The following is a 14,148-nucleotide window of genomic DNA, read 5'->3' as shown; positions in this document are numbered from 1 at the left end:
TGTCTCTATAATTTTACCTTTTCTAGAATGTCATGTAGTTGGACTCATGCAATATAGAGCCTTTTCAGATTGGCTTCTTTCATTTAGTAATATACATTGGAGGTTCTAACATGTCTTTTATAGCTTCGTAGCTCATTTCTTTTTAGTGCTGAATAATATTCCATTGTCTGGATGTATGACAGTTCACCTATTGAAGGGCATCTTGCTTGCTTCCAAGTTTTGGCAATTATGAATTAAGCATGTTTAAATAAATAAATGCTTTAAATAATAAAGTGTGCTGTGAATAGCCAGGTGAGGTTTTCATGTGGATGTAAGTTTTTAACTCATTTTTATCTTAACTTTTCATCATCGATCTCATCCTTTAAGCCTCACGTTTGAGCACTAAGCTTGAATTTCATTACTAGCATCATTTACATAATGACAGATAATTTTTTTTTAATTTTTATTTATTTATGATAGTCACAGAGAGAGAGAGAGGCAGAGATACAGGCAGAGGGAGAAGCAGGCTCCATACACCGGGAGCCCGATGTGGGATTCGATCCCGGGTCTCCAGGATCGTGCCCTGGGCCAAAGGCAGGCACCAAACCGCTGCGCCACCCAGGGATCCCGACAGATAATTTCAGATAATTCAAATTCTTAACATATTTTTCTGTCTTTGTTATTTAAGTGATTTCCTCATGATTTGGCTGGGTATACCAGAATTCTGATATGAGAAACTTTTTTTTTCATAGTTTTAAAATTTATGTGAATATTTGTAGGGCGTCAGAACATGAAGATCACACTAAATTTTGCTATAAGACCTGTTCTCTCTAGAGTGGAATATATCTGGAGAAGGAAAGGAGAGGAGAGGTCTAGTTTGGATCCAATCAAGTGAGTTCATCTGCTACTGTACTAAATCACAGCTCACCCTGTCTGAGGCATGAGGCCCTATAGCAAAATCCCCTGCAGAGGTTGGTGGCACCAGAAAGTGTTTTCGCCCTATTTTTTGTTTTAATGATTTTGATCTTAAGGAATACATTTTCATTCTTTCTAAAGCCACTTGGTAGTTATTTTTAGATACCTTGATACCGTGAATGTTCAAATAATTTTATTGAGAGATTTTCCCCAGTAAAATATATATGGGAACTAAAAGCAGCAAGACAATGCAAGTGGAAACATTCTTTCCATCATGGAAAGAGTGACTTTATTGCCTGCATATTTGAACAGTACATTCTATATGCCCTTTGGAAAAAGAAAGATATTAGTTCTTGGCAATTTCCACATCTTCTTTAATGTATCTCTTCTGTTTTATATCTAAAACGTCTACTCGATGCAATCAAAGGGAGTAGCTTGCCTCAAACTTTTGTGAAGAATGGATTATTTAAACTACTAGTATTAAATGTTCAGTTCGTTGCATGTAGAGAAGTGGAGAGGGCATTCTCTCAATTTTCTTTGTAGTTTGAATATGGGAAAGAGAATACATATTCTTTATTTTAATGTCACCTGGCCAAAAAAAGGGGGAATAAATCAACTGCTGAAATATATTAACTTCCAGGCGTCGGTGAGCTGTCAGAGAACGGTTAGAAGTCTATGGGCATAAGGGATTGAATGATTTGACTTTAAATATGTATGAGCTCAATTTTTTCATCTTGGAAAAAATAGAGAAACTATTACCTACCTAATTCAGGGCATCAATTTTTTTGAGAATTAAATAGGATAATCTGTATGAAAGTAAGTTTTGTGTGCCTAAGGCATGGTTTACACTCACGGTGTTAATTCCCTCCTTTCCCACCCATCATATGATTCAGGAAAAAAAAAGTCAGTACTGCTAATACGTGAAACTCTATATTTGGTGCAATGGCAGTAAAACGGTAAATAAGATCCTGGTTCTCTAGCTGTAGGCTATTATAAGAATTATAAATAGATCTATAAGTACTATAAATAATCACTACTGCCCTTTTGAAGCTGTAACGCTCACAACCTTAACTAGGACATAGAGGTTGCACTCTGCAGCATAGAAGTAAACTCTTTGTAAGTGACCAACATAGTTTTGTGTCTCAGTAGCTATATCCAGGGGAATTATTGGATTTGAGGGTAGTTAAAAGACATGGGAATGGTATCAGTTCAAGGGAAACTAGTCCAGTGGTCAAATATTGGACTCTCAAACCCCAAATACTGGCTTTCCTTTCCCGATTATGCATGTGCTAACAGGATAACCACAAGCCACATATGGCTATTTAAGTTTAAATGGGTCTTTTCCCAGTATTAGTGAGAAATACTTGACATATATTACTGTATATGTTTAAGGCATATGGCATGATGGTTTGATTTGCATAAATTGTGAAAGGAATCCCACAATAGGTTGAACTACATTCATCATTTCACATAGATTAAAGTGAAGTAAAATTTACAACCACAGTTCCAGTGTTCAACAGCCCCATGTCACTAGTAGTTACTAGTGGGGATACAAAACATTGCCACCAGCACAGAAAGTTCTATGGGAAAACTATTCAAAAGGTGAGGTTCAAGTTTTTGGGTGAAGATAGAAGGAAATTGTTTGTCAGTCTTTTCCTGAGTCCTAGTACCCATAACAGAAACAACAACAACAACAAAAAGAAATATTTGCAAGAAGATATGAAAGAAGGAAATCATAGGTAATTTGGCATATTTTTACATGCATTGATCACAGGGGTAATAAGTCATCTGCATGGAACATTTAATTCTGTACTTGAGTTATATTATTTAATTCACATTCACACACACATAGCTGATGAGATGCATTGTTTTCTGTGTACATTGAATAGGAGAGTGACATACAGAAACACTAAGTAATTTTCCCAAAGTATCATCCTAAGAAGGTGAGTTAGCTGAGTCTGAACTCAGGAATTGGACTCCAAAACCCCAGCAGATAATGGATTAAATTAAAAGCCTTTGGAACTAAATTTAAATTCTTTTTGCAACCTAACTTGCTTATTGCCTGAAAGGAAAGGGAAGGCACTTTTGGAATTCAAACCATTTTTTGTATGTTAATCATCCAGTCTATAAGTATATTGGGGGCCATGAGTACATATTCCGAGTTAGTCCCCCTGACAGAAATAAGGTAAACATTAGATTCTTGATAATAGAGAAATTACTGTGCACCTGTGTGATGGTTTACTAGTAGTCACTTCTCATTTTGCTAATGCAAAAAATTGAATCCCACACCCTGGAGGCTGGGCAACAGTAGTGTGACTCCTGCCAGTAAGTGAGCCTAAATTTTTACCCAATCTCAGTTCAGCATGGCAATTATTCTCTACTCATCATTCTATATTCATTAACTTTCAAAAATAGTTCAGAGGTGTCACTTAAATTTTTCAGTTATACATATCTTAATTTGTGGAATTCATTTAATGTAGAAGTTATGTTATGAATTTAGTGAATTTTGAAGGCCCTGTAAATGTGTCCCATTGGAATGTAAAAACTCTAATACAGTGTTTACTCCTGCTCCATATTGATTACAATCTAGTTTGAGGGGTCAAGTCTTACTGTTCATGCATGCAGTCATCAGTCAGGTTTTGAGGACATAATATGTAACAGTGCTGTCTGGAAAAAATTACATAGGTAAATAACTGAAGATGGTCTATTGCTGTAGGAGTTATTTGAAGAGGTGAGCAGTGAAGGGAAAAGTAATATGGAAGGTATATCAGATGAGCCATGTGGGGGAGGTTCCCTTTCGAATCTCCATATCTTTAGATCAGAAGTATTCCTCTCCATATCTGTAGTTAATTCTCAGCTTTTCAGGTGTACACATCCATGAGTTTTAGGGCAGTTCTGTATTCTAAAACTCATCCTCAGGATTCCTTTGGCAAGGAAATCAGCAAGAAAATAGTTGTCACTCAATCTATTGGTTTTTATTGCATTTGTTGATACCGAAGAGATCCAGAGCTGGCTTCCCCCCCAGGATTTTCATGAGAACCTGGAGAAATTAACAAATTTAAAAAAAAAAAAAAGATCACAGACCTGGAAGAGATACACTTGCCAGGATTTTGAGAACTTTATAAAGACTTTTGTGTAAAAGATGTCAAAAATACATTTAAGTTCTAAAGGTATTGAGTGCTGATATTATTGAATCATCAATGAACAAATCATTCATTTGTTCTTGAATTCAAATGAAGTCAAACTTTTGCCCTTAGGCTCTTAATTATAAATGGCACCATAACCCTGGAAAGCCCTTTGATTTGTGATTGGTGTTCAACCAGGAGGAATATTAGATCCTACAAGCATGCTACTGCTCTTTGCCAAGCACAGAGATCCTTATTTCTGGCTATGTGTAACGAACTTTATAGGTACTGTGAGGGGTGGGGGGGGGAGGGGCTCAGTTCATTAGTCATCTGAACTAATGAGGATGACTTGTAACAATTTTACCAAATAAAACATTTCATCTGGTTGAGGACTGGAAGCTTCCATTCACACTATTTACAGTGTCCTAAGTCTTCAGGGGACATGGAAGCACTAAATCTGACCTCCAGAACAGAAACAGATATCCCATAAATCACTTAACTACCACTTTGTTCAATTGCTGTTGCTATTGAATTCCTCTGCATTGGGAGTCCCTAAATTATGAACTATCAATAGCCAGCTTTTGTTTTATTTGTCCTAAAATAACCTCCGTGTCTTTGAATAGGAATGAATTTTAAATACTTATCCTCAGATGTGTGTTATGTAAATAACTTTGTGCAGATCACAAGCTCTTAAGGGAAGAATGCCATTTTCACTTCTATGCTCGGTGCTTGTCCTTGTAAGTTTTTAAATAGTAGACTGAATGATTTTTGAGGGCTTGTTGCTTGTGGGTATTCTCTCAAAATGTGTCCCTTGATAGATTAAGTGTCACATCAATCTCTAGCTTCTTGAGTGCAATATGGATATTGTATTCCTTTCTGCTACACAAGCCATGAGCCTTATGTCCTTAGGTGCCCTTAGCAGTGTCAGAGAGTTCATAATTCTAGGTTATACTTCCTATATGCAAACTCATTTCTGGGCTTTAAGTGGCTTTACATGTTTCTTTCTTTCCCCACTCAGGGATAGAGGTGGTAAATCTTAACATGGCTCTGTATTTTAATCTATTTATGTTCTTTTCTTAGAGATGACCTTGGCTTTAGTCATATCATAAAAAAGCTTTATAGTCATCGTGTAGAGATTTTTGTTTCCAGCAAATCCTCTCTTATGTTTTGTCTGACACAGTTTACCAATTTTAATTATTTAGTCTGAAAATACTGATAAGATTTAAAAGTCATTTAAAATCCTCCTACTTATTTTGGAATTATGTAACGAGGTAAATGAAACTATGCATCAATCACCTTCCTCCAAGGTAATTAGTATCAATTTGGTGCATGTCCTTCTTGCAAATTTTCCTGAAACTAATATTATAAAAATGAGTACAATATTCATATTTATAAATATATTTATATGCAACTTAATCTTATATATCACATATATATGTATACACACACATATATAGTGTGTATATATACACATATTTTTTTATTCAAATAAGTCTCAATTTTAATAAGATCCTCTACATATACATTTGCTACTAAAAATTGAAATAGCACATCAAAAAAATTACAATTCAATTTCTGAAAACCAGAAAAATCTACCTATGCACACCCTCCTCTAATTATACTCTAACTAAACCACCCCAAGTTTTCTGTGTATTCCTTCTGCACAAGTTACTTGGCTTCCAATTTTTTGATGTTAGATTTTATCTTAATGACTTTAGGCTTCTCAAACACCTACGCAACACTCAAAACTTAGTAGTACTTCCTTAGGTCAAATTGAAAAGTGGACATATAGTGTGTGTGTGTGTGTGTGTGTGTGTGTACACATATACATATGACCACAAAATGAAATTGTGATATACATATCTGTTTGCAAATTTTTTGTTTCTGCCTACAGGTACATGCTGAACATCTATATGATTCAACATATATACATTTATCTTATTCTTTTTATTTTTTATTTTTTTAAACAATTTTTATTTTATTTTATTTTTTAAAATTTTTATTTATTTATGATAGTCACAGAGAGAGAGAGAGAGGCAGAGACACAGGCTGAGGGAGAAGCAGGTTCCATGCACTGGGAGCCCGACATGGGATTCGATCCCGGGTCTCCAGGATCGCGCCCTGGGCCAAAGGCAGGCGCTAAACTGCGGCGCCACCCAGGGATCCCCTATCTTACTCTTTTTAAAAGATTGCATAGAATTCCATTGTATGTATACTATATATTATTACATCAGCCCTCTTTTGACATATTCTTATTTCTATATTTTTTGTTCAGTCATTGTTTTAACAAATATATATATGTATAAATATATATATAAAATACATACATATATTTTATTTTAAGCACTAATGCTATGATGTCTTTGGGATATATTCTTAGAAATGAATTGCTAGATTTAAGGATATATATTTTTTAATTTTAATAAATACTGACTGATGTTTGTGAATATTTTATAATGGAGATCTTATGCTATTTCTGATGATTTTTACAACTTATGTAAAAAATCATTTTGAAAACAATTACTTAACTAAAATGGTTAAGGAGGCATTACTACACAAGTAACCTCATATATGATTTGTAAATCAGTCATGCCTAAAATATATGGCTATACAAATATTTGTGTATTCATGCAAAAATCTTGATTATGTCTCCTCTAAATTAGATTCAGTCCGCAAGAAAGAAATAGACCTTTGAGACTGGACAGACACAGACATTAAGTGATATAGTAATTGAATGTTTTAGTTATGTGGCCATAAAATTGTTGGACATGAAGAACTCTAGTAATAGTATGATGTTAGCAGGACTTCACCAATCCTCTAAGGCCACTATCTCATTTTCTATAACCATTCTTGCAAATGAGTTCAACAATCAACAACATTTTGCTTTTGTTTGTTGGTTCTCAGTGAATGGAGGAAACATTTTACGAACTTAAGTCATTAGGTGCTTCTCCCTTTATCTTTCCTCTCTTTGAGGTGAAGCCCTATGTAACCCACATCATCCAAATCCGTTGCTCAGTCTTTCACATCACAGAGAATTGCATTCCGTGCCTTCCTGGAATGCCATGGAAACTGGTTACCGTTCTGTTAAAAAAAAAAAAGACCATACAACTCTTTATAACAATTGGTATGGTGCCAGTGGAGATTTCCTGGCTAAAATTTGTGACAGACTCTTAATAAAAAAGTCTGTCCAGGTTCACACCCTCCCTTAAGTATTTTCTTTTTTAAAAATGATTTATTTATTTATTATATATATAGAGAGAGAGCGAGAGCATGTGCAGGAGGAGGAGCGAAGGGAGAAGCAGGCTCCCCACTGAGCAGGAAGCCCAATGCAAGGCTTGATCCCAAGACTCTGGGGTCATGACCTGAGCCGAAGGCAGATGTTTAACCAACTGAACCATCCAGGTTTCCCCTTAAGCATTTTCTTATCCCAGGAGAAAAATGATGCAGAATGTCAATATATTTCAAGGTCAGATAGCAGGAATCCAACAGAATTACATTTTATAATGTAAATCATTAATAATATAACATATTGATATGTCTATGTATGTGTGCACATAAAAATGCAGGCTTGTGTGTTACATATTGTGTAAATTCATATAGTCGTGCTTCATTCTTCTTTCACAAATGGAAAATACATTTATAAATAATTTTTTTAAAATTATGGTGGAATATTTGGATGAAATGTAAGACCAAAAAACAAAACAAAAATAGAAAAACAAGAAAAGAGGCAATATGAGCTGGGGAAGGAACTTAACATGTATTTATTACTAGATAGTAAAAAAGGCAAGGATTTGTTTACCTACACAGATCTTTTATAGTTTTTTTTTAAGATTTTATTTATTTATTTGAGAGAGAAAGAGCGAATGAGCAGGGGGTGAGGCAGAGGGAGAAGCAGACTCCGTGTGGAGTAGGGAGCCTGATCTGAGCCAAAGGCAGATGCTTAACCAATTGACCAAACCAAGCGCCTTCTTTTATAGTTTTTTTTTTTTTAAGATTTTATTTATTTATTCATGAGAGACATATAGAGAGAGAGGCAGAGTCACAGGCAGAGGGAGAAGCAGGCTCCATGCAGGGAGCCTGATGTGGGACTCGATCCCAGGTCTCCAGGATCACACCCTGGGCTGAAGGCGATGCTAAACCGCTGAGCCACCTGGCTGCCCTCTTTTATAGTTTCTTAATGACCAGTAAGTTTCATGTGCATTTCACTTCTTTTTCTATATTTCTCCATTGACCTATTTATTGACATGAGGTCATTCCAAACATTTTGTTGAGAACATAAATGTATATTTAATGTGTCGCTGTGATGACTTTGCTAGACATTCCATCAGAGTGAGCTTTCTTTGTTTTTCAGAATCTACCCTTGAAGAAGATTCCATGCAAAGCCACTGCACCCTCAGGCTCCTTTTTTGCCCGAGACAATACAGCAAATTTCTTATCCTGGTGCCGAGATTTAGGGGTAGATGAAACATGTCTATTTGAATCGGAAGGTTTGGGTATGTATTTCCTTCAGAATTTTAGCTGATGAAATTATTATGTATCTTTGTCAGTATAACTATCAAAATTTTTTTGTGTGATGTCATTTCGTAGATTGTTAACTTTGAAAAATTCAGTTTGTTGTAAATTTACGGGTTGGTTGTAAACTTAATCTTTGAAGGTAGAAAAATGCATGCCCTTTTACTATTGGTCACTTTGTGCATGAAAGGGTAGGAATATAAGTAGCACAAGTCTTTCTAAGCTGAAATCAAGTATACACAATGCAAAATTGGGGATATTCAGAAAATGTAGGCTTATATTTTACCATTAGGCTCGAGCTGGACTTGAAGGGGAGCTGTATATGCTCCAGACATAAAGGCACTATTGTCTTACCTCTACAGAAGGATGAAACGCCATTTCCTATAAAGTCTATGTTTGTTGAAATGGAAGTCTACTCATTGATCTATTTTTAGTGAGCTAAAAATCAGGTACGCAAGCAGGAGATTGGGATAATTGAAGATGGTGAAACAAAAGATAGATACCTTAGCATCTAAACCTGCCCAGATAATTGTGGGGTTCTTGTCTTATTTTACCTTATGATTGAATTTTGGCAAAGCCATTTCCAGACCATAAAACAAGCTTTTGTATTTCCTTGGGGGAAAACGTACATTGTTCAACAGTGTTTCGACATTCCTTGTTAGGCTACTGTTAAATGTCCAGCCCTCCTGTATCAGCTCTGACCAGGACAGCTCCCATATGGAGAGTATTGGAATTAAAGTCCCATTCTAATGAAATAGAACTGAGTGGAGAAAGGAGACCTCTGTGGGAAAAGGAGGGGAGCCTGGGTTGTTTTGCCTGAGGCTTTAAAAAATCAGTTCACCAAATCACATCATACCAAATATTAGCGTGGAAGTAAACTGAGGATCCTTCAGAGAGAATGGGTATACAATTTCTGAGAATTCTCTCAACAGAGAAGATGATATGGATTTAGATTAGGAGAACACTTTATACCTGATAGAAAAAATAAACTAGAATAATTGCACAGTAGCCTACTATGTACGCAGTGTGCTCCTGAAATGATTGCTATAGAAAAGGGACTTTGACTGCTCTTACTATTTTCTCACATTAAAATTAACCAAACTTAGTGGAAGATGTGTGTGGAGGGATGTAGCCCTATTTCAATCTGATGGCAATTTTACAAATAAATTTTAACTTTCAGGTTTATAGGAAACTAATGAGTGAAGAATTATAGGGAGGGAGTATGATGGAATTATTTGCAAAAAAAAAAAAACAAAAACAAAAAATAAAAACCTCTGAAAGATCAAATGAATGAGTAATAAATAAATAATTCAGATCTTAGTCACTAGGAGTATACTTTTCTTACGTGGGCAAACAACATCATGATTTAGAATTCTAAAGTGCCCCTGCATTGCTTAAAGAACTGCCAAATGGGAAAACTGCTCTGTTTTTTTTTTTTTTTTAAGATTTTATTTATTTATTCATGAGAGACACAGAAGGAGGCAGGCAGAGACACAGGCAGAGGGAGAAGCAGGCTCCATGCAGGGAGCAGAACTCGATCCCAGGACCCCAGATCATGCTCAACCACTGAGCCACCCAGATGCCCCTGGGAAACTGCTCTATTGTTCATGAATGTGTTTATTGAACAGGTTTTCATTTAAGAAGCATCTTTAAGAAACAAAACAGATGAATGTAGGGGAACATGGGGGGAAAAAAGTCATTAGAGACTTCTAACCACAGAGAACAAACTGAGAGTCGCTGGAGGGGAGGTTGGTGGGGAATGGGCAAAGTGGGTGATGGGCATTAAGGGAGGCACTTGTGTTGAGCACTGGAGGTTATAGGTAAGTAATGAATCACTAAATTCTACTCCTGAAGCCGATATTACATTAGGTAGTAACTAACTACAATTTACATAAAATTTTGAAAAAGGCAAAAATACGAAGCACCCACCATAGGCCAAGGTGGGTGACTAGAAGCTGTCAGTGGGAATAGGATCTTATCTCAATTTTCTCACTGCCTCTGAGTTCTTTTGTTAGTTGAACCTATAAAACTTTCAGCTGGAAACCAAGAGGCTTGGATGGATTTTTAAAACCTCCTTCAGATAAGTAATACATTTTATCTTGAAACAATAAAGCCTAAAGCAACTGTATAATAATGGCCCCGGTATATAAATACATACTTTGCGGCATATAAAATTATGTCAGGATGAACTTTGAAATGGCCTAGTTCTTCACTCTGTTTGGAAAAAAAAAAAAAAAAAAAAAAACCCTGACTTTATAAAAAGAAAGTCCAAGATAATTTATACATGATAGCTACTGAGTATTTTTTTTTTGCTACTGAGTATTTTGTTTAAACATCTTTCATTTTAATTATCGTCTATATTATAACTTAGCTTATAACTTGCAATTAAGATGTATTTATATATCCAAGAAGGTTTAAGGAGACCAAGTTTTCAAGTAATTTTTAATCCACTCAGCACCAAACTAAAGCAGATAGGCTTTCTGGTTTGCTGCTCAGTGAAAAGACAGATTTGAGATTTCTGCTGCTCAGAATAGGAGACGAGGTGAGGTGTAATAGGCCCTGTAGAGAGAGAAGAAGGGAGCCAATATTATAGCATTGACTTTAGGATTATTCAGAGAAAGGAAACAGCTGTGCCCATAGATGCTAATGATAATCAAGAGGAAGGACAACGAGAAATTCCATTTCCCCAAGTGGAACCCTTTCTTCTTGGATTTTTCTTATTATTCACTGTAGGTAAGGAAGTGATTGAGTCACTGCTGATGGCCTTGGACTCTGTATTGCAGAATTGACTTTCTTGCAACAATAACACTGTGTACTCTGCTTGATGTCTTTTCACACTTCACTTTTGAAAGGGAATTTAGGACAAGGGTTTTTCTTTTTTCCTACCTCAAGATTTCATTTCAGTAGCACACAAGATGAAGTGCATCCTTTGTGTCCCAGTGTTTTGAACAGCAAATAAAATGAAAAGATGCCCTGATGAAGGGGAAAAATCTGTTTGAGTGAATGATAAAGTAGATCACTGTACCGAGTGTGTATCAAGAGGCTTCTGTCTTTAGCTGTTCAAAGGTCTTTGCCTGCATAAAGCATTCTTATCTTTGTGGCAACTGATATGGTCCCCTCTGTTGCAGTGCTTTTTTGTACAGTTATTTGCAAGGGGATCTTGATTCACAACTCACTCAATCTGTCCTCTCTCCCCAACAGCTAATGACAAGAAATCTCAGTGGTGGGGAAGGTATGCCAGGGATGAACTGGGGAGTATGGATCGCACCCTATTCCATATGCTTCTCTCATGTTTCTTACCTTTTTTGATTCTTGGCAGATAACTTCTGAGGCCACACAATACAGTCTCACACAGAGTATAACCCGTAGTTTATCTTCTATGAAATTCTTGATAATTTTTCCTCTGTGAAATGTCAAGTCTCAGATCGTAAATTCACTATATCCTGAATAGTGTTTCCAAAATGAGTCAATAGAAAAATGCATAAGGGTCATGAACAGCCTTGTCATAGAAGATTTAGAAATAACTAATAAAGATATGAAAATGTTGGACATTTTAGCAGTAAAGTAATGAAAATAAAAGCTATAAAAATTAATGGAGATTAAGAAAATTAAACATTTTTTGTTCAGTACTTAGGAAAATAGGATCTTCTATACATTGCTGAAGAAAACTAGAAATTGGTATGCCTTCCTTAGAGGGCAATTTGACATGTATCAAAGACTCACAAGTGTTCATGTTCTTTTGTCAAACTGGTGTACTTCCAAAAGTTTATTCAAAGGAAATAAGTAGAGGCAGGCACCAGAATGTCCACTGAAATGTTTTTTATAATAGTAAAACAAATGGAAATGAATGGAATCGATGACGTTTAGTGGAATCTTAAACTAGAGTCATCCGTGGATACCAACCAAAAATAATATTCTTTAGACTACTTAAGGATATAGAAAACTAAAAATAAATTAAATAAATAAATAAATAATATAGAAAACTTACATTATACTATGAACATGAGGCCACAAATTTATATCTAGTAAGTAACAGTAAAATATATTCAGAATTTGAAGGAAAGATAAATAGTAATTACTCCATAAATTGTATCATTTTCTTTTTCCATTATTAACAAAATTTGGAGAGCAAAACAGGTGTGGCATGTAATGTGAAGCACGAACAATTAATTTTATTTATACTAAGATATAATTCGAACCAATTTGCATAGAAGATAGTTATTTGTTGACATAAGATTTTACATAGTGAGAGTTATAATGGCTATTTTGCACTACTGAGGTTAAACTGACATTTCCAGTGATTATAGACTTTGATGCCACTGTAAGAACAGATGACATGGCCCTTTGTGTGCTCTGTGGAACATGCTTAACATTTCAGGTCTACACGTCCTGCTCAGCCACAACCCCCACTGTTCAAACCAGGCTGATTATCAGTCAGTGACAAATGGAGATTTTTTTTTTCATATTTTGTAATTGGTTTCACTGGATTCCTTAAAAATGTTTAGGATATGCTTTAGGTTAAAGAGATGAACATGAATGTTTCCTTGAATATAATAGTATGTGGTTTATCAGCCTAAAGGCAAAATGCTTCCCCAAAAATTATTGTTAAAGAAGTGAACTTTATTTTTAATGGTGAAGAAAAAAATATTTAGAAGACTCCAGGTGTGAAAGTATTTCTGTTTTCAGTTTGATAGAGGTATAAAAGTTAATAGAATGTATCAATATTCCTCCTGATTTAGTAAATGTATATTTTTCCAAGGTTAAATGCTTTAATAGCCTATTCTAACACAATGCTGAATATTTTGATTTGGCTCATTTTTTATCATTTAAGACCAAAACTCTATGATTGATTCTCAATCTTAAAAAATTCTGAGTAATGAATCCTAAAGTTGATGCTCTTATATGAATCTTTCTAAGACAATTTAAGTAAGAAACTCTTTCCTTCAATTAGTGATATTCTTTTGTCGCGGATTATTTGTAATTTACGTTAGTGTACTAATTTAGAAATTTGTCAAATATAATTATTTCTCCCCGAGCTTATTTACGTTGCTTATTTTGTATGTGTTGTGGTGAGCTGGGAGATGGGGAAGAAAAAGGGATGGGAGGGAAATACTTTAAAAATGCATAATTTTTATTTGCTCTAATTGTGTCAATATCATGATGTTATTGGATGATTGTAGGATTTGGAAGCCAGTGACTATTCTTCATCTATTTCTCAGAAAAAGAATCTACTCAGCAAGAAAAGGGTTTGCTCTCTGCTGTGCTAGCATGCAAATGTGTGTGATTTGTTCTTTGTTTTTATTTTCTGTGTTCGTGTTTGCTGTGTGGCACTGTCTTCTGTTGATGCATGACTCTGATGAGCAGTTTTTACAAAATCCTCTGTTTTATTGAACATTGATCAAGCACTGATCTAGCTGCAGTATTAGTTTGGTATTGCTGCTGAAACTTAAGGATTATGTGTAGAGTTGTAAGCAGTGTTTTCTATTTTATACTTTAAAGTCACCTGATATATCAGAAAAAAAATCTCTGCCTACCTTCCAGTGTTTGATAAGTCATTTCTTGTTTGTATTGAGGACTCTTAGAGTATTTCTGTGGAAAAAAAGCTATGCTACTTTTA

The 14,148-nt window shown here is 35.2% G+C and overlaps 1 protein-coding gene across 14 annotated transcripts in view; it reads left to right on the top strand.

Moving 5' to 3' along the window:
* GAS2 (growth arrest specific 2) overlaps positions 1–14,148 on the top strand; it is a 150,535-nt gene that overhangs the window by 62,685 nt on the left and 73,702 nt on the right. For all 14 annotated transcript variants that reach the window (XM_077866186.1, XM_077866189.1, XM_077866188.1 and 11 more), the window contains one exon: positions 8,371–8,512. In XM_077866186.1, the coding sequence (XP_077722312.1) occupies positions 8,371–8,512 (142 nt within the window). The remainder of the gene's footprint in view (positions 1–8,370; positions 8,513–14,148) is intronic.

This window comes from Canis aureus, chromosome 23 (assembly GCF_053574225.1).
Source record: "Canis aureus isolate CA01 chromosome 23, VMU_Caureus_v.1.0, whole genome shotgun sequence".
Classification (NCBI taxonomy): domain Eukaryota; kingdom Metazoa; phylum Chordata; class Mammalia; order Carnivora; family Canidae; genus Canis; species Canis aureus.
The sequence above is the reverse complement of the archived record's forward strand: the minus strand, read 5'-3'. Positions and strand labels throughout refer to the sequence as shown.